We start from the raw sequence: 20,530 nt of genomic DNA on the forward strand, positions 1-20,530 counted from the left end.
TAATCATTCATTACATGTGTGTGCTAGATAATATTACATTATATAGTACCAGTGTAATCATTCCTTATGTGTGTGTGCTTGCTCATATTACATTATATAGTATCAGTGTAATCATTCCTTACGTGTGTGTGCTAGGTCATATTACATTATATAGTACTGGTCTAAAAGAGGCTGCTTCCGGGTGGTAAATCGCCATAGAACAAGCCACTGAGCTGTTGTTCGTTCCTGGTAGAGCGCTTCTCTCTTTGTATGCAAATTATTATGACCCTGGGGAAGTCTCCCTATGGGTGATGGGGGAAACCAGACGTGGACTCCTTGCCCAGTGTGCTTAGAGGAATGTGGCTGCACCTCACTGACGAGGCCCATAGGAGGCCGAAACGATCGTCTGGGGTTGTCATGTTCCTTGTTCAGAGGAGAATTGCCTGGTATTTCGGGGCTGGACTGACCTTAATTGGCAGGATCAGACTGATATACTTCAGGAAAGTTTTCTTCTGTGAAAAGCACACTGGTCTAAAAGGGGCTGCTTCCGGGTGGTAAATCGCCATAGAACAAGCCACTGAGCTGTTGTTCGTTCCTGGTAGAGCGCTTCTCTCTTTGTATGCACATTATATAGTACCAGTGTAATCATTCCTTACGTGTGTGTGCTAGCTCATATTACATTATATAGTACCAGTGTAATAATTCCTTACATGTGTGTGCTAGCTCATATTACATTATATAGTACCAGTGTAATCATTCCTTACGTGTGTGTGCTAGCTCATATTACATTATATAGTACCAGTGTAATAATTCCTTATGTGTGTGTGCTTGCTCATATTACATTATATAGTATCAGTGTAATCATTCCTTACATGTGTGTGCTAGATCATATTACATTATATAGTACCAGTATAATCATTCCTTACATGTGTGTGCTAGGTCATATTACATTATATAGTACCAGTATAATCATCCATTACATGTGTGTGCTAGATCATATTACATTATATAGCACCAGTGTAATCATTCATTACATGTGTGTGCTAGATCATATTACATTATATAGCACCAGTGTAATCATTCATTACATGTGTGTGCTAGATCATATTACATTATATAGCACCAGTGTAATCATTCCTTATGTGTGTGTGCTAGCTAATATTACATTATATAGTACCAGTGTAATCATTCCTTACATGTGTATTTCTGTGCTAGCTCATATTATATTATATAGAACCAGTGTAATCATTCATTACATGTGTGTGCTAGATAATATTACATTATATAGTACCAGTGTAATCATTCCTTATGTGTGTGTGCTTGCTCATATTACATTATATAGTATCAGTGTAATCATTCCTTACGTGTGTGTGCTAGGTCATATTACATTATATAGTACTGGTCTAAAAGAGGCTGCTTCCGGGTGGTAAATCGCCATAGAACAAGCCACTGAGCTGTTGTTCGTTCCTGGTAGAGCGCTTCTCTCTTTGTATGCAAATTATTATGACCCTGGGGAAGTCTCCCTATGGGTGATGGGGGAAACCAGACGTGGACTCCTTGCCCAGTGTGCTTAGAGGAATGTGGCTGCACCTCACTGACGAGGCCCATAGGAGGCCGAAACGATCGTCTGGGGTTGTCATGTTCCTTGTTCAGAGGAGAATTGCCTGGTATTTCGGGGCTGGACTGACCTTAATTGGCAGGATCAGACTGATATACTTCAGGAAAGTTTTCTTCTGTGAAAAGCACACTGGTATAAAAGAGGCTGCTTCCGGGTGGTAAATCGCCATAGAACAAGCCACTGAGCTGTTGTTCGTTCCTGGTAGAGCGCTTCTCTCTTTGTATGCAAATAATTATGACCCTGGGGAAGTCTCCCTATGGGTATTGGGGGAAACCAGACGTGGACTCCTTGCCCAGTGTGCTTAGAGGAATGTGGCTGCACCTCACTGACGAGGCCCATAGGAGGCCGAAACGATCGTCTGGGGTTGTCATGTTCCTTGTTCAGAGGAGAATTGCCTGGTATTTCGGGGCTGGACTGACCTTAATTGGCAGGATCAGACTGATATACTTCAGGAAAGTTTTCTTCTGTGAAAAGCACACTGGTCTAAAAGAGGCTGCTTCCGGGTGGTAAATCGCCATAGAACAAGCCACTGAGCTGTTGTTCGTTCCTGGTAGAGCGCTTCTCTCTTTGTATGCAAATTATTATGACCCTGGGGAAGTCTCCCTATGGGTGATGGGGGAAACCAGACGTGGACTCCTTGCCCAGTGTGCTTAGAGGAATATGGCTGCACCTCACTGACGAGGCCCATAGGAGGCCGAAACGATCGTCTGGGGTTGTCATGTTCCTTGTTCAGAGGAGAATTGCCTGGTATTTCGGGGCTGGACTGACCTTAATTGGCAGGATCAGACTGATATACTTCAGGAAAGTTTTCTTCTGTGAAAAGCACACTGGTCTAAAAGGGGCTGCTTCCGGGTGGTAAATCGCCATAGAACAAGCCACTGAGCTGTTGTTCGTTCCTGGTAGAGCGCTTCTCTCTTTGTATGCACATTATATAGTACCAGTGTAATCATTCCTTACATGTGTATGTGTGCTAGCTCATATTACATTATATAGCATAGCATCAGTGTAATCATTCCTTACATGTGTGTGCTAGATCATATTACATTATATAGTACCAGTGTAATCATTCATTACATGTGTGTGTGCTAGATCATATTACATTATATAGTACCAGTATAATCATTTCTTACATGTGTGTGCTAGCTCATATTACATTATATAGTACCAGTGTAATCATTCATTACATGTGTGTGCTAGATCATATTACATTATATAGTACCAGTGTAATCATTCATTACGTGTGTGTGCTAGATCATATTACATTATATAGTATCAGTGTAATCATTCCTTACGTGTGTGTGCTAGGTCATATTACATTATATAGTACCAGTGTAATCATTCATTACGTGTGTGTGCTAGCTCATATTACATTATATAGTATCAGTGTAATCATTCCTTACGTGTGTGTGCTAGGTCATATTACATTATATAGTACCAGTGTAATCATTCATTACATAGGTGTGTGCTAGATCATATTACATTATATAGTATCAGTGTAATCATTCATTACATGTGTGTGTGCTAGATCATATTACATTATATAGTATCAGTGTAATCATTCATTACATAGGTGTGTGCTAGATCATATTACATTATATAGTACCAGTGTAATCATTCCTTACGTGTGTGTGCTAGGTCATATTACATTATATAGTATCAGTGTAATCATTCATTACATGTGTGTGTGCTAGATCATATTACATTATATAGTATCAGTGTAATCATTCATTACATAGGTGTGTGCTAGATCATATTACATTATATAGTACCAGTGTAATCATTCCTTACGTGTGTGTGCTAGGTCATATTACATTATATAGTATCAGTGTAATCATTCATTACATGTGTGTGTGCTAGATCATATTACATTATATAGTATCAGTGTAATCATTCATTACATAGGTGTGTGCTAGATCATATTACATTATATAGTACCAGTGTAATCATTCATTACATGTATGTGCTAGCTCATATTACATTATATAGTACCAGTGTAATCATTCCTTAAGTGTGTGTGCTAGGTCATATTACATTATATAGTACCAGTGTAATCATTCATTACATGTGTGTGCTAGCTCATATTACATTATATAGTACCAGTGTAATCATTCATTACATGTGTGTGCTAGATCATATTACATTATATAGTATCAGTGTAATCATTCATTACATAGGTGTGTGCTAGATCATATTACATTATATAGCACCAGTGTAATCATTCCTTAAGTGTGTGTGTGTGCTAGCTAGAAAATGCCGGCGGAATTGAAGCACCGTGATGCGTGAGAGTTAAAAATTATTTGTGCGGCCAATTTTGGGGGTGCCATTTGTCTCGCATTGCCCCTCAGCCTCTGCGCTGCTTTACTCTTGGATTTTTTTTAAAACAAGCAGTGTCTGTGTCTCTGAGGATGCCGGTGAGTGACTGTGTGCTATGGTTTGACTCAGATCGGTCATCCATCTCCATCTGAGAGGGGCAGTTGCAGCCAGGACAGTGTCTGCTTTAGTCAGGGTCAGGAGATTTGTGATTTTGTGGGTTTAGTCAGGGTCAGGAGATTTGTGCACGCTGTTAGGAGCTACACTGCAAAAAAACCCCCCAAAAACCTAAAACGCAGGCAGCTTCAAAATTCCTGTGTCCAGCCCGCAGCAACTGCTCTCAGTGTTTCAAGTTAAAACACTAACCGCTAGATTTAGTGTTTTGTCGGTAAAGACCTGCGGTGCTAACGAGCCTTTATTTCCAGCGCACCCTTAAGACAACGCTGGTATTGAGAGTTGTCTGAGGGGCTGCGTTAGCCTCAGAAAAGTCAGCGTCGAGCAAAATTTAGCTCCACTTCTACTCTCAATACCAGCGCTGCTTACGGTAGTGGGAAGCTGACAAAACGTGCTCGTGCACGATATCCCCATAGTAAACAATGGGGCTAAGCTGGCTGTAAAAAACCTAACACCTGCAAAAAAGCAGCGTTCAGCTCCTAACACAGCCCCATTGTTTACTATGGGGAAACACTTCCTAAGTCTGCACCTAACACCCTAACATGAACCCTGAGTCTAAACACCCCTAACCTTACACTTATTAACCCCTAATCTGCCGCCCCCGCTATCGCTGACACCTACATTATATTATTAACCCCTAATCTGCCGCCCCCGATATCGCTCACACCTACATTTTATTATTAACCCCTAATCTGCCGCTCCGGACACCGCCGGAACCTACATTATAGCTATGAACCCCTAATCTGCTGTCCCTAATATCGCCGACATCTATATTTATTAACCCCTAATCTGCCCCCCCAACGTCGCCGCCACCTACCTACACTTATTAACCCCTAATCTGCCGACCGGTCATCGCTACCACTATAATAAATGTATTAACCCCTAAACCGCCGCACTCCCGCTTCGCAAACACTATAATCCATTTTATTAACCCCTAATCTGCCCTCCCTAACATCGCTGCCACCTACCTACAATTATTAACGCCTAAACTCCCGCCCCCAACGTCGCCGCTACTATAATAAAGTTATTAACCCCTCAACCTAAGTCTAACCCTAACCCTAACACCCCCCTAACTTAAATATAATTTAAATAAAACAAACTACATTTACTATAATTAAATACATTTTTCCTATTTAAAACTAAATACTTACCTATTTACATTGTAGCTTGTAATTTATTTTACAGGCAACTTTGTATTTATTTTAACTAGGTACAATAGCTATTAAATAGTTATTAACTATTTAATAACTACCTAGTTAAAATAATTACAAAATTCCCTGTAAAATAAATCCTAACCTAAGTTACAAATACACCTAACACTACCCTATCAATAAATTAATTAAATAAATTAACTACAATTATCTAAAATAAAATACAATTAAACTAAACTATATTACAAAAAAAACAAACACTAAATTACAAAAAATAAAAAAAATTACAAGAATTTTAATCTAATTACACCTAATATAAGCCCCCTAATAAAATAAAAAAGCCCCCCAAAATAAAAAAATGCCCTACCCTATACTAAATTACAAAGTAATCAGCTCTTTTACCAGCCCTTAAAAGGGCTTTTTGCGGGGCATTGCCCCAATGGAATCAGCTCTTTTACCTGTAAATAAAAATACAATACCCCCCCAACATTACAACCCACCACCCACATACCCCTACTCTAAAACCCACCCAAACCCCCCTTAAAAAAAACTAACACTAACCCCCTGAAGATCTCCCTACCTTGAGTCGTCTTCACCCAGCCGAGCCGAATTCTTCATCCAAGCGGGGCAGAAGAGGTCCTCCATCCGGTTGAAGTCTTTATCCAAGCGGGGCAGAAGAGGTCCTCCATCCGGTTGAAGTCTTTATCCAAGCGGGGCAGAAGAGGTCCTCCATCCGGTTGAAGTCTTTATCCAAGCGGGGCAGAAGAGGTCTTCCATCCAATTGAATTCTTCATCCAAGCGGAATCTTCTTCATCCATCCGGAGCGGAGCGGCAGTTTCCTGAAGACATCCGACGCAGAACAGCCATCCTCGCCGACGACTTCCCGACAAATGACGGTTCCTTTAAATGACATCATCCAAGATGGCATCCCTCGAATTCCGATTGGCTGATAGGATTCTATCAGCCAATCGGAATTAAGGTAGGAAAAATCTGATTGGCTGATTCAATCAGCCAATCAGATTGAAGTTCAATCCGATTGGCTGATCCAATCAGCCAATCGGATTGACCTCGCATTCTATTGGCATTCTAGAGGTTGAGGGGTTAATAACTTTATTATATTAGCAGTGACGTTGGGGGCGGGAGTTTAGGGGTTAATAATTGTAGGTAGGTGGCGGCGATGTTAGGGAGGGCAGATTAGTGGTTAATAAAATTTATTATAGTGTTTGCGAGGCGGGAGTGCGGTGGTTTAGGGGTTAATACATTTATTATAGTGGCAGCGATGTCTGGTTGGCAGATTAGGGGTTAATAAGTGTAGGTAGGTGGCGGCGACGTTGGGGGGGCAGATTAGGGGGTAATAAATAGATATGTGCATGATCGAAAAATTCGTTTCGGTTCGGATTGATTCAGATTTTTTCGAATTTCGGTTCGGATCGATTCGAATTCAGCAAAATTTGAATAAATTTGTTTCAGATTTATTCGGATTAGAATAAATTCGGCTGAATTCGGCTGAATTCGGTTCGATTCGGTTCCGAAATTCGGAATTTCGGTATGTGTTAGGTGGGATATGCTGTGTATTAGACTAGTATTATGTACTGTATATTAGGTGTAACCCATAGCAGAGTGAAATAATCTAATATACTGTACAATACTAGTGTAATACACGGCCATCCGAATCTACCGAATAAAGTCAGTAGTTAAGAGTTTTATGGGCACCGGAATATAAAGCTCTTAACTACAGTGCTACAAAGTACACTAACACCCATAAACTACCTATGAACCACTAAACCGAGGCCCCCCCCCCCACATCGCAAACACTATCATAAAATTATTTAACCCCTAATCTGCCGACCGGACACCGCCGCCACCTACATTATAGCTATGAACCCCTAATCTGCTGTCCCTAACATCGCTGATACCTACATTATAGTTATTAACCCCTAATCTGCCCCCCCAATGTCGCCGCAACCTAACTACAAGTATTAACCCCTAATCTTCTTACCGGACATCGCTGCCACTATAATAAATGTATTAACCCCTAAACCGCCGCACTCCGCCTCGCAAACACTATAATACATTTTATTAAGCCCTAATCTGCCCCCCCAACGTCGCCGCAACCTAATTACAAGTATTAACCCCTAATCTGCCGACCGGACCTCGCTGCCACTATAATAAATGGATTAACCCCTAAACCGCCGCACTCCCGCCTCGCAAACACTATAATAAATTTTATTAACCTCTAATCTCCCCCCCCACGTCGCCGCAACCTAACTAACACTATAATACATTTTATTAACCCTTAATCTGCCCTCCCTAACATCGCCGCCACCTACCTACAATTATTAACCCCTAATCTCCCGCCCCCAACGTCGCCACTACTATAATAAATTTATTAACCCCTAAACCTAAGTCTAACCCTAACACCCCCCTAACATAAATATAATTTAAATAAAACTAAATAATATTACTATAGTTAAATAAATTAATCCTATTTAAAACTAAATACTTACCTGTAAAATAAACCCTAATATAGCTACAATATAACTAATAGTTACATTGTAGCTATTTTATGATTTATATTTATTTTACAGGCAACTTTGTATTTATTTTAACTAGGTACAATAGCTATTAAATAGTTATTAACTATTTAATAGCTACCTAGCTAAAATAAATACAAATTTACCTGTAAAATAAATCCTAACCTAAGTTACAAATACACCTAACACTACACTATCATTAAATTAATTAAATAAATTAATCCTATTTAAAACTAAATACTTACCTATAAAATAAACCCTAAGCTAGCTACAATATAACTAATAGTTACATTGTAGCTATTTTATGATTTATATTTATTTTACAGGCAACTTTGTATTTATTTTAACTAGGTAATATAGCTATTAAATAGTTAATAACTTAAAAACCATGATCATTGATCATGTCCCCCCTATGAAAAGAGGGGGTAACTGGGGGAGGAAGTTATTACAGATTGAGCCCAAATGGATCTACACCCTGGACACAGTGGACCCCAGGGGTCTCATCAGCAAGATGGACTTTAGGCCATTTATTGGTTAATCTCCTGAATTTAACCAACCAGGTTAACTAACTAACACCAGGATCACTATTGACTTTATTAAGTGGCTGTAATCCTATCTTAGTTTTGTTTTTTATTGGGAGCAAGTTCCTTTAATAAATAAGGATGATGATAGCACATACTGAAACATCCAGGTAATGGACATATGTAGTTAATCGTACGTCATAACATTACCGTGTGCAGTACTATTGCATTGCTTGTTGTCTATGTACACGAGCGTTTGCATGTTTTTAAACTTTTTTCTACAAGCAGTTCTTACAAGCCATTATGCCCAGGTACTTTGACAGAGACATGCGCAGTTCCTATGGTATTTAGCCATGTGCATACAAGGTATACCCAGGATGGGTGTGAGCATGATCGCTACCAATGATGAATGAGCGGAAAACCAGAAGGGGCGTGGCCTCGCAAACACACGCAAATCGAGTCATGGCGTTTTCCCCAATTAAGACACAATCAAGGGTATATAAGGCTGCTTGTCAGGATGTATTTTATTCTGTCTCCCGGATGTCAGGACTGTCCATCTGTTCTCAAGCTGGGTGATTCCATTTGATAAAGTTGCCAGTGGGCACTGAAACGTCATGGGACTTTATTTTAAATTTTTCCAATAAAAGTTATTTTTTATTGAAATCCAGTGAGTGCTGTCTTTGCTCTGGACTATATATATATATATATGTTTGTTATGCAGCACAACCACTGTCTGATTTGCTATGCAGCACTACCACTGTCTGATTTGTTATACAGTGCAACCACTTTCTCATTTGCTATGCAGCGCAACCACTCTCTAATTTGCTATGCAGTGCAGCCACTATCTGATTTTTTATACAGCACACCCACTGTCTGATTTGTTATGCAGCGCAACCACTGTCTGATTTGTTATGCAGCGCAACCACTGTCTGAATTATTATACAGCGCAACCACTGTCTGCTTTTTTATGCAGCGCAACCGCTGTCTGATTTTTTATGCAGTACACCCCCCCCCCCCATCACATATAGGGCTTTATCCTGAAAAAAGTACACACACACACCCCATCACATATAGGGTTTTATCCTGACACAAGTAAACCCCCCTCAGCACATACAGGCTTTATCCTGACAGAAGTACACCCCCCATCACATATAGGACTTTATCCTGACACAAGTACACCCCCCCATCACATATAGGGCTTTATCCTGACACAAGTACACCCCCCTCATCACATACAGGCTTTATCCTGACACAAGTACACACTCCCCATCACATACAGGCTTTATCCTGACACAAGTACATGGCCCCTCATCACATACAGGCTTTATCCTGACACAAGTACACGCCCCTCATCACATACAGGCGTTATCCTGACACAAGTACACCCCCCTCATTACATACAGGGCTTTATCCTGACACAAGTACACGCTCCCCATCACATACAGGGCTTTATCCTGACACAAGTACATGCCCCCCTCATCACATACAGGCTTTACCCTGACACAAGTACACGCCCCCCTCATCACATACAGGGCTTTATCCTGACACAAGTACACGCCCCCTCATCACATACAGGCTTTATCCTGACACAAGTACACACTCCCCATCACATACAGGCTTTATCCTGACACAAGTACATGTCCCCTCATCACATACAGGCTTTATCCTGACACAAGTACACGGCCCTCATCACATACAGGCGTTATCCTGACACAAGTACACCCCCCTCATTACATACAGGGCTTTATCCTGAAACAAGTACACGCCCCCTCATCACATACAGGCTTTATCCTGACACAAGTACACGCCCCTCATCACATACAGGGCTTTATCCTGACACAAGTACACGCTCCCCATCACATACAGGGCTTTATCCTGACACAAGTACACGCCCCCCTCATCACATACAGGGCTTTATCCTGACACAAGTACACGCCCCCCTCATCACATACAGGGCTTTATCCTGACACAAGTACACGCCCCCTCATCACATACAGGCTTTATCCTGACACAAGTACACAACCCCTCATCACATACAGGCTTTATCCTGACACAAGTACACAACCCCCTCATCACATACAGGCTTTATCCTGACACAAGTACACGCCCCCCTCATCACATACAGGCGTTATCCTGACACAAGTACACGCCCCCCTCATCACATACAGGCTTTATCCTGACACAAGTACACGCCCCCTCATCACATACAGGCTTTATCCTGACACAAGTACACGCCCCCCTCATCACATACAGGCGTTATCCTGACACAAGTACATGCCCCCCTTATCACATACAGGCTTTATCCTGACACAAGTACACACCCCCCTCATCACATACAGGGCTTTATCCTGACACAAGTACATGCCCCCCTCATCACATACAGGCTTTACCCTGACACAAGTAAACGCCCCCCTCATCACATACAGGGCTTTATCCTGACACAAGTACACGCCCCCTCATCACATACAGGCTTTATCCTGACACAAGTACATGCCCCCCTCATCACATACAGGGCTTTATCCTGACACAAGTACACGCCCCCCTCATCACATACAGGCTTTATCCTGACACAAGTACACGCCCCCCTCATCACATACAGGCGTTATCCTGACACAAGTACACGCCCCCTCATCACATACAGGCTTTATCCTGACACAGGTACACGCCCCCTCATCACATACAGGCGTTATCCTGACACAAGTACACGCACCCTCATCACATACAGGCTTTATCCTGACACAAGTACACAACCCCCTCATCACATACAGGGCTTTATCGTGACACAAGTACACGCCCCCCTCATTACATACAGGCTTTATCCTGACACAGGTACACGCCCTCCCCTCATCACATACAGGCGTTATCCTGACACAAGTACATGCCCCTCATCACATACAGGGCTTTATCCTGACACAAGTACACAACCCCCTCATCACATACAGGCGTTATCCTGACACAAGTACACGCCCCTCATTACATACAGGCTTTATCCTGACACAGGTACACCTCCCTCATCACATACAGGGCTTTATCCTGACACAAGTACACCCCCCTCATCACATACAGGCTTTATCCTGACACAAGTACATGCCCCCCTCATCACATACAGGCTTTATCCTGACACAAGTACATGCCCCCCTCATCACATACAGGCTTTACCCTGACACAAGTACATGCCCCCCTCATCACATACAGGGCTTTATCCTGACACAAGTACACGCCCCCCTCATCACATACAGGGCTTTATCCTGACACAAGTACACGCTCCCTCATCACATACAGGGCTTTATCCTGACACAAGTACACGCCCCCCTCATCACATACAGGGCTTTATCCTGACACAAGTACACGCCCCCCTCATCACATACAGGGCTTTATCCTGACACAAGTACACGCTCCCTCATCACATACAGGCTTTATCCTGACACAAGTACACGCCCCCTCATCACATACAGGGCTTTATCCTGACACAAGTACATGCCCCCTCATCACATACAGGCTTTATCCTGACACAAGTACACAACCCCCTCATCACATACAGGGCTTTATCCTGACACAAGTACACGCCCCCCTCATCACATAGAGGGCTTTATCCTGACACAAGTACACGCCCCCCTCATCACATACAGGGCTTTATCCTGACACAAGTACACGCCCCCCTCATCACATACAGGGCTTTATCCTGACACAAGTACACGCCCCCTCATCACATACAGGGCTTTATCCTGACACAAGTACACGCCCCCTCATCACATACAGGCTTTATCCTGACACAAGTACACGCCCCCCTCATCACATACAGGGCTTTATCCTGACACAAGTACATGCCCCCCTCATCACATACAGGCTTTATCCTGACACAAGTACACGCCCCCCTCATCACATACAGGCGTTATCCTGACACAAGTACATGCCCCCCTTATCACATACAGGCTTTATCCTGACACAAGTACACGCCCCCCTCATCACATACAGGGCTTTATCCTGACACAAGTACACGCTCCCTCATCACATACAGGCTTTATCCTGACACAGGTACACGCCCCCCTCATCACATACAGGCTTTATCCTGACACAAGTACACGCCCCCCTCATCACATACAGGCGTTATCCTGACACAAGTACATGCCCCCCTCATCACATACAGGGCTTTATCCTGACACAAGTACACGCTCCCTCATCACATACAGGCTTTATCCTGACACAAGTACATGCCCCCCTCATCACATACAGGGCTTTATCCTGACACAGGTACACGCCCCCCTCATCACATACAGGCTTTATCCTGACACAAGTACACGCCCCCCTCATCACATACAGGGCTTTATCCTGACACAAGTACACGCTCCCTCATCACATACAGGCTTTATCCTGACACAAGTACACGCCCCCCTCATCACATACAGGCTTTATCCTGACACAAGTACATGCCCCCCTTATCACATACAGGCGTTATCCTGACACAAGTACAGGTTATTAGTTATCATGATATTTACAAATGGTTTGGAATGAATCTCTACAAATTAGCAAGCAATGCCTTAATGGCCATCATGCACTGGTTTTTTTTATATCGGTGTTCTATTTTAACGAGTTTCTTTGCTGCTTTACTTTCATTACTGTCTAGTATAGTTCCAGTATAGAGTATGGTCCTAGTATGGTCCTAGTATGGTCCTAGTATGGCTTTAGGTACAAAACAGAAGACATCAGGAGAGGTAGCTAATTAGAACCCTGCTACAATAATCTGGCTTTTTATTAAGTTAAATGTTTGTTTTTATTTTTCTTCAGTGCAAAAAGGAGAAAGATGGCGGATAAGATTCTTCCACAGAGGGTGAGTTACAACAGTCTGATTACTCCTAATATATGGATCTTTCACACTTAAGTGTGGGGGCTGATGACTAATGACTTGTTCTGTCACACTTATGTGTGGGGGCTGATGACTAATGACTTGTTCTGTCACACTTATGTGTGGGGGCTGATGACTAATGACTTGTTCTGTCACATTTATGTGTGGGGGCTGATGACTAATGACTTGTTCTGTCAAACTTATGTGTGGGGGCTGATGACTAATGACTTGTTCTGTCACACTTATGTGTGGGGGCTGATGACTAATGACTTGTTCTGTCACATTTATGTGTGGGGGCTGATGACTAATGACTTGTTCTGTCACACTTATGTGTGGGGGCTGATGACTAATGACTTGTTCTGTCACACTTATGTGTGGGGGCTGATGACTAATAACTTGTTCTGTCACACTTATGTGTGGGGCTGATGACTAATGACTTGTTCTGTCACACTTATGTGTGGGGGCTGATGACTAATGACTTGTTCTGTCACACTTATGTGTGGGGGCTGATGACTAATGACTTGTTCTGTTACACTTATGTATGGAGGCTGATGACTAATGACTTGTTCTGTCACACTTATGTGTGGGGGCTGATGACTAATGACTTGTTCTGTCACACTTATGTGTGGGGGCTGATGACTAATGACTTGTTCTGTCACACTTATGTGTGGGGGCTGAAGACTAATGACTTGTTCTGTCACACTTATGTGTGGAGGCTGATGACTAATGACTTGTTCTGTCACACTTATGTGTGGGGGCTGATGACTAATTACTTGTTCTGTCACACTTATGTGTGGGGGCTGATGACTAATGACTTGATCTGTCACACTTATGTGTGGGGGCTGATGACTAATGACTTGTTCTGTCACACTTATGTGTGGGGGCTGATGACTAATTACCGTTCTGTCACACTTATGTGTGAGAGCTGATGACTAATGACTTGTTCTGTCACACTTATGTGTGGGGCTGATGACTAATGACTTGTTCTGTCACACTTATGTGTGGGGGCTGATGACTAATGATTTGTTCTGTCACACTTATGTGTGGGGCTGATGACTAATGACTTGTTCTGTCACACTTATGTGTGGAGGCTGATGACTAATGACTTGTTCTGTCACACGTATGTGTGGGGCTGATGACTAATGACTTGTTCTGTCACACTTATGTGTGGGGGCTGATGACTAATGACTTGTTCTGTCACACTTATGTGTGGGGGCTGATGACTAATTACTTGTTCTGTCACACTTATGTGTGGGGGCTGATGACAAATGACTTGTTCTGTCACACTTATGTGTGGGGCTGATGACTAATGACTTGTTCTGTCACACTTATGTGTGGGGGCTGATGACTAATGACTTGTTCTGTCACACTTATGTGTGGGGCTGATGACTAATGACTTGTTCTGTCACACTTATGTGTGGAGGCTGATGACTAATGACTTGTTCTGTCACACGTATGTGTGGGGCTGATGACTAATGACTTGTTCTGTCACACTTATGTGTGGGGGCTGATGACTAATGACTTGTTCTGTCACACTTATGTGTGGGGGCTGATGACTAATTACTTGTTCTGTCACACTTATGTGTGGGGGCTGATGACAAATGACTTGATCTGTCACACTTATGTGTGGGGGCTGATGACTAATGACTTGTTCTGTCACACTTATGTGTGGGGGCTGATGACTAATTACCTGTTCTGTCACACTTATGTGTGAGAGCTGATGACTAATGACTTGTTCTGTCACACTTATGTGTGGGGGCTGATGAGTAATGACTTGTTCTGTCACACTTATGTGTGGAGGCTGATGACTAATGACTTGTTCTGTCACACTTATGTGTGGAGGCTGATGACTAATGACTTGTTCTGTCACACTTATGTGTGGGGGCTGATGACTAATGACTTGTTCTGTCACACTTATGTGTGGGGGCTGATGACTAATTACCTGTTCTGTCACACTTATGTGTGAGAGCTGATGACTAATGACTTGTTCTGTCACACTTATGTGTGGGGGCTGATGACTAATGACTTGTTCTGTCACACTTATGTGTGGGGGCTGATGACTAATGACTTGTTCTGTCACACTTATGTGTGAGAGCTGATGACTAATGACTTGTTCTGTTACACTTATGTGTGGGAGCTGATGACTAATGACTTGTTCTGTCACAGTTATGTGTGGGGGCTGATGACTAATGACTTGTTCTGTCACACATGTGTGGGGGCTGATGACTAATGACTTGTTCTGTCACACTTATGTGTGGGGGCTGATGACTAATTACCTGTTCTGTCACACTTATGTGTGAGAGCTGATGACTAATGACTTGTTCTGTCACACTTATGTGTGGGGGCTGATGACTAATGACTTGTTCTGTCACACTTATGTGTGGAGGCTGATGACTAATGACTTGTTCTGTCACACTTATGTGTGGAGGCTGATGACTAATGACTTGTTCTGTCACACTTATGTGTGGGGGCTGATGACTAATGACTTGTTCTGTCACACTTATGTGTGGGGGCTGATGACTAATTACCTGTTCTGTCACACTTATGTGTGAGAGCTGATGACTAATTACCTGTTCTGTCACACGTATGTGTGAGAGCTGATGACTAATGACTTGTTCTGTCACACTTATGTGTGGGGGCTGATGACTAATGACTTGTTCTGTCACACTTATGTTGGGGGCTGATGACTAATGACTTGTTCTGTTACACTTATGTGTGGGAGCTGATGACTAATGACTTGTTCTGTCACACTTATGTGTGGGGGCTGATGACTAATGACTTGTTCTGTCACACATGTGGGGGGGCTGATGACTAATGACTTGTTCTGTCACACATGTGTGGGGGCTGATGACTAATGACTTGTTCTGTCACACATGTGTGGGGGCTGATGACTAATGACTTGTTCTGTCACACTTATGTGTGGGGGCTAATGACTAATGACTTGTTCTGTCACACTTATGTGTGGGGGCTGATGACTAATTACTTGTTCTGTCACACTTATGTGTGGGGGCTGCTGACTAATGACTTGTTCTGTCACACTTATGTGTGGGGACTGATGACTAATGACTTGTTTTGTCACACTTATGTGTGGGGGCTGATGACTAATGACTTGTTCTGTCATACTTACGTGTGGGGGCTGATGACTAATGACTTGTTCTGTCACACTTATGTGTGGGGCTTATGACTAATGACTTGTTCTGTCACACTTATGTGTGGGGGCTGATGACTAATGACTTGTTCTGTCACACTTATGTGTGGGGCTGATGACTAATGACTTGTTCTGTCACACTTATGTGTGGAGGCTGATGACTAATGACTTGTTCTGTCACACGTATGTGTGGGGCTGATGACTAATGACTTGTTCTGTCACACTTATGTGTGGGCGCTGATGACTAATGACTTGTTCTGTCACACTTATGTGTGGGGGCTGATGACTAATTACTTGTTCTGTCACACTTATGTGTGGGGGTGATGACAAATGACTTGATCTGTCACACTTATGTGTGGGGGCTGATGACTAATGACTTGTTCTGTCACACTTATGTGTGGGGGCTGATGACTAATTACCTGTTCTGTCACACTTATGTGTGAGAGCTGATGACTAATGACTTGTTCTGTCACACTTATGTGTGGGGGCTGATGAGTAATGACTTGTTCTGTCACACTTATGTGTGGAGGCTGATGACTAATGACTTGTTCTGTCACACTTATGTGTGGAGGCTGATGACTAATGACTTGTTCTGTCACACTTATGTGTGGGGGCTGATGACTAATGACTTGTTCTGTCACACTTATGTGTGGGGGCTGATGACTAATTACCTGTTCTGTCACACTTATGTGTGAGAGCTGATGACTAATGACTTGTTCTGTCACACTTATGTGTGGGGGCTGATGACTAATGACTTGTTCTGTCACACTTATGTGTGGGGGCTGATGACTAATGACTTGTTCTGTCACACTTATGTGTGAGAGCTGATGACTAATGACTTGTTCTGTTACACTTATGTGTGGGAGCTGATGACTAATGACTTGTTCTGTCACAGTTATGTGTGGGGGCTGATGACTAATGACTTGTTCTGTCACACATGTGTGGGGGCTGATGACTAATGACTTGTTCTGTCACACTTATGTGTGGGGGCTGATGACTAATGACTTGTTCTGTCACACTTATGTGTGGGGGCTGATGACTGTTCTGTCACACTTATGTGTGGGGGCTAATGACTAATGACTTGTTCTGTCACACTTATGTGTGGGGGCTGATGACTAATGACTTGTTCTGTCACACTTATGTGTGGGGGCTGCTGACTAATGACTTGTTCTGTCACACTTATGTGTGGGGACTGATGACTAATGACTTGTTTTGTCACACTTATGTGTGGGGGCTGATGACTAATGACTTGTTCTGTCATACTTACGTGTGGGGGCTGATGACTAATGACTTGTTCTGTCACACTTATGTGTGGGGCTGATGACTAATGACTTGTTCTGTCACACTTATGTGTGGGGGCTGATGACTAATGACTTGTTCTTTCACACTTATGTGTGGGGCTGATGACTAATGACTTGTTCTGTCACACTTATTTGTGGAGGCTGATGACTAATGACTTGTTCTGTCACACTTATGTGTGGGGCTGATGACTAATGACTTGTTCTGTCACACTTATGTGTGGGGGCTGATGACTAATGACTTTTTCTGTCACACTTATGTGTGGGGGCTGATGACTAATTACTTGATTTGTCACACTTATGTGTGGGGGCTGCTTACTAATGACTTGTTCTGTCACAGTTATGTGTGGGGGCTGCTTACTAATGACTTGTTCTGTCACACTTATGTGTGGGGGCTGATGACTAATGACTTGTTCTGTCACACTTATGTGTGAGAGCTGATGACTAATGACTTGTTCTGTCACACTTATGTGTGGGGTTTGATGACTAATGACTTGTTCTGTCACACTTATGTGTGGGGGCTGATGATTAATTACCTGTTCTCTCACACTTATGTGTGGGGGCTGATGACTAATGACTTGTTCTGTCACACTTATGTGTGGGGGCTGATGACTAATGACTTGTTCTGTCACACTTATGTGTGGGGGCTGATAGCTAATGACTTGTTCTGTCACACTTATGTGTGAGGGCTGATGACTAATGACTTGTTCTGTCACACTTATGTGTGAGGGCTGATGACTAATGACTTGTTCTGTCACACTTATGTTTGGGGGCTGATGACTAATGACTTGTTCTGTCACACTTATGTGTGGGGGCTAATGACTAATGACTTGTTCTGTCACACTTATGTGTGGGGGCTGATAGCTAATGACTTGTTCTGTCACACTTATGTGTGAGGGCTGATGACTAATGACTTGTTCTGTCACACTTATGTGTGAGGGCTGATGACTAATGACTTGTTCTGTCACACTAATGTGTGGGGGCTGATGACTAATGACTTGTTCTGTTACACTTATGTGTGGGGGCTGATGACTAATGACTTGTTCTGTCACACTTATGTGTGGGGGCTGATGACTAATGACTTGTTCTGTCACACTTATGTGTGGGGGCTGATGACTAATGACTTGTTCTGTCACACTTATGTGTGGGGGCTGATGACTAATGACTTGTTCTGTCACACTTATGTGTGGGGGCTGATGACTAATGACTTGTTCTGTCACACTTATGTGTGGGGGCTGATGACTAATGACTTGTTCTGTCAAACTTATGTGTGGGGGCTGATGACTAATGACTTGTTCTGTCACACTTATGTGTAGCGGCTGATGACTAATGACTTGTTCTGTCACACTTATGTGTGGGGGCTGATGAGTAATGACTTGTTCTGTCACACTTATGTGTGGAGGCTGATGACTAATGACTTGTTCTGTCACACTTATGTGTGGAGGCTGATGACTAATGACTTGTTCTGTCACACTTATGTGTGGGGGCTGATGACTAATGACTTGTTCTGTCAAACTTATGTGTGGGGGCTGATGACTAATGACTTGTTCTGTCACACTTATGTGTAGCGGCTGATGACTAATGACTTGTTCTGTCACACTTATGTGTGAGAGCTGATGACTAATGACTTGTTCTGTCACACTTATGTGTGGGGGCTGATGAGTAATGACTTGTTCTGTCACACTTATGTGTGGAGGCTGATGACTAATGACTTGTTCTGTCACACTTATGTGTGGAGGCTGATGACTAATGACTTGTTCTGTCACACTTATGTGTGGGGGCTGATGACTAATGACTTGTTCTGTCACACTTATGTGTGGGGGCTGATGACTAATTACCTGTTCTGTCACACTTATGTGTGAGAGCTGATGACTAATGACTTGTTCTGTCACACTTATGTGTGGGGGCTGATGACTAATGACTTGTTCTGTCACACTTATGTGTGAGAGCTGATGACTAATGACTTGTTCTGTTACACTTATGTGTGGGAGCTGATGACTAATGACTTGTTCTGTCACAGTTATGTGTGGGGGCTGATGACTAATGACTTGTTCTGTCACACATGTGTGGGGGCTGATGACTAATGACTTGTTCTGTCACACATGTGTGGGGGCTGATGACTAATGACTTGTTCTGTCACACTTATGTGTGGGGGCTGATGACTGTTCTGTCACACTTATGTGTGGGGGCTAATGACTAATGACTTGTTCTGTCACACTTATGTGTGGGGGCTGATGACTAATGACTTGTTCTGTCACACTTATGTGTGGGGGCTGCTGACTAATGACTTGTTCTGTCACACTTATGTGTGGGGACTGATGACTAATGACTTGTTTTGTCACACTTATGTGTGGGGGCTGATGACTAATGACTTGTTCTGTCATACTTACGTGTGGGGGCTGATGACTAATGACTTGTTCTGTCACACTTATGTGTGGGGCTGATGACTAATGACTTGTTCTGTCACACTTATGTGTGGGGGCTGATGACTAATGACTTGTTCTGTCACACTTATGTGTGGGGCTGATGACTAATGACTTGTTCTGTCACACTTATTTGTGGAGGCTGATGACTAATGACTTGTTCTGTCACACTTATGTGTGGGGCTGATGACTAATGACTTGTTCTGTCACACTTATGTGTGGGGGCTGATGACTAATGACTTTTTCTGTCACACTTATGTGTGGGGGCTGATGACTAATTACTTGTTCTGTCACACTTATGTGTGGGGGCTGATGACTAATGACTTGATTTGTCACACTTATGTGTGGGGGCTGATGACTAATGACTTGTTCTGTCACACTTATGTGTGGGGGCTGATGACTAATGACTTGTTCTGTCACACATATGTGTGGGGGCTGATGACTAATGACTTGTTATTTCACACTTATGTGTGGGGCTGATGACTAATGACTTGTTCTGTCACACTTATGTGTGGGGGCTGATGACTAATA

At 43.0% G+C, this 20,530-nt stretch overlaps 1 protein-coding gene across 3 annotated transcripts in view; it reads left to right on the top strand.

Moving 5' to 3' along the window:
* Positions 1–20,530, top strand: part of SMARCD3 (SWI/SNF related, matrix associated, actin dependent regulator of chromatin, subfamily d, member 3) — a 526,715-nt gene that overhangs the window by 134,279 nt on the left and 371,906 nt on the right. For all 3 annotated transcript variants that reach the window (XM_053713245.1, XM_053713246.1, XM_053713244.1), the window contains exon 3: positions 13,073–13,115. In XM_053713245.1, the coding sequence (XP_053569220.1) occupies positions 13,073–13,115 (43 nt within the window). The remainder of the gene's footprint in view (positions 1–13,072; positions 13,116–20,530) is intronic.

Source organism: Bombina bombina, chromosome 5 (genome assembly GCF_027579735.1).
Source record: "Bombina bombina isolate aBomBom1 chromosome 5, aBomBom1.pri, whole genome shotgun sequence".
Taxonomy (NCBI): Eukaryota; Metazoa; Chordata; class Amphibia; order Anura; family Bombinatoridae; genus Bombina; species Bombina bombina.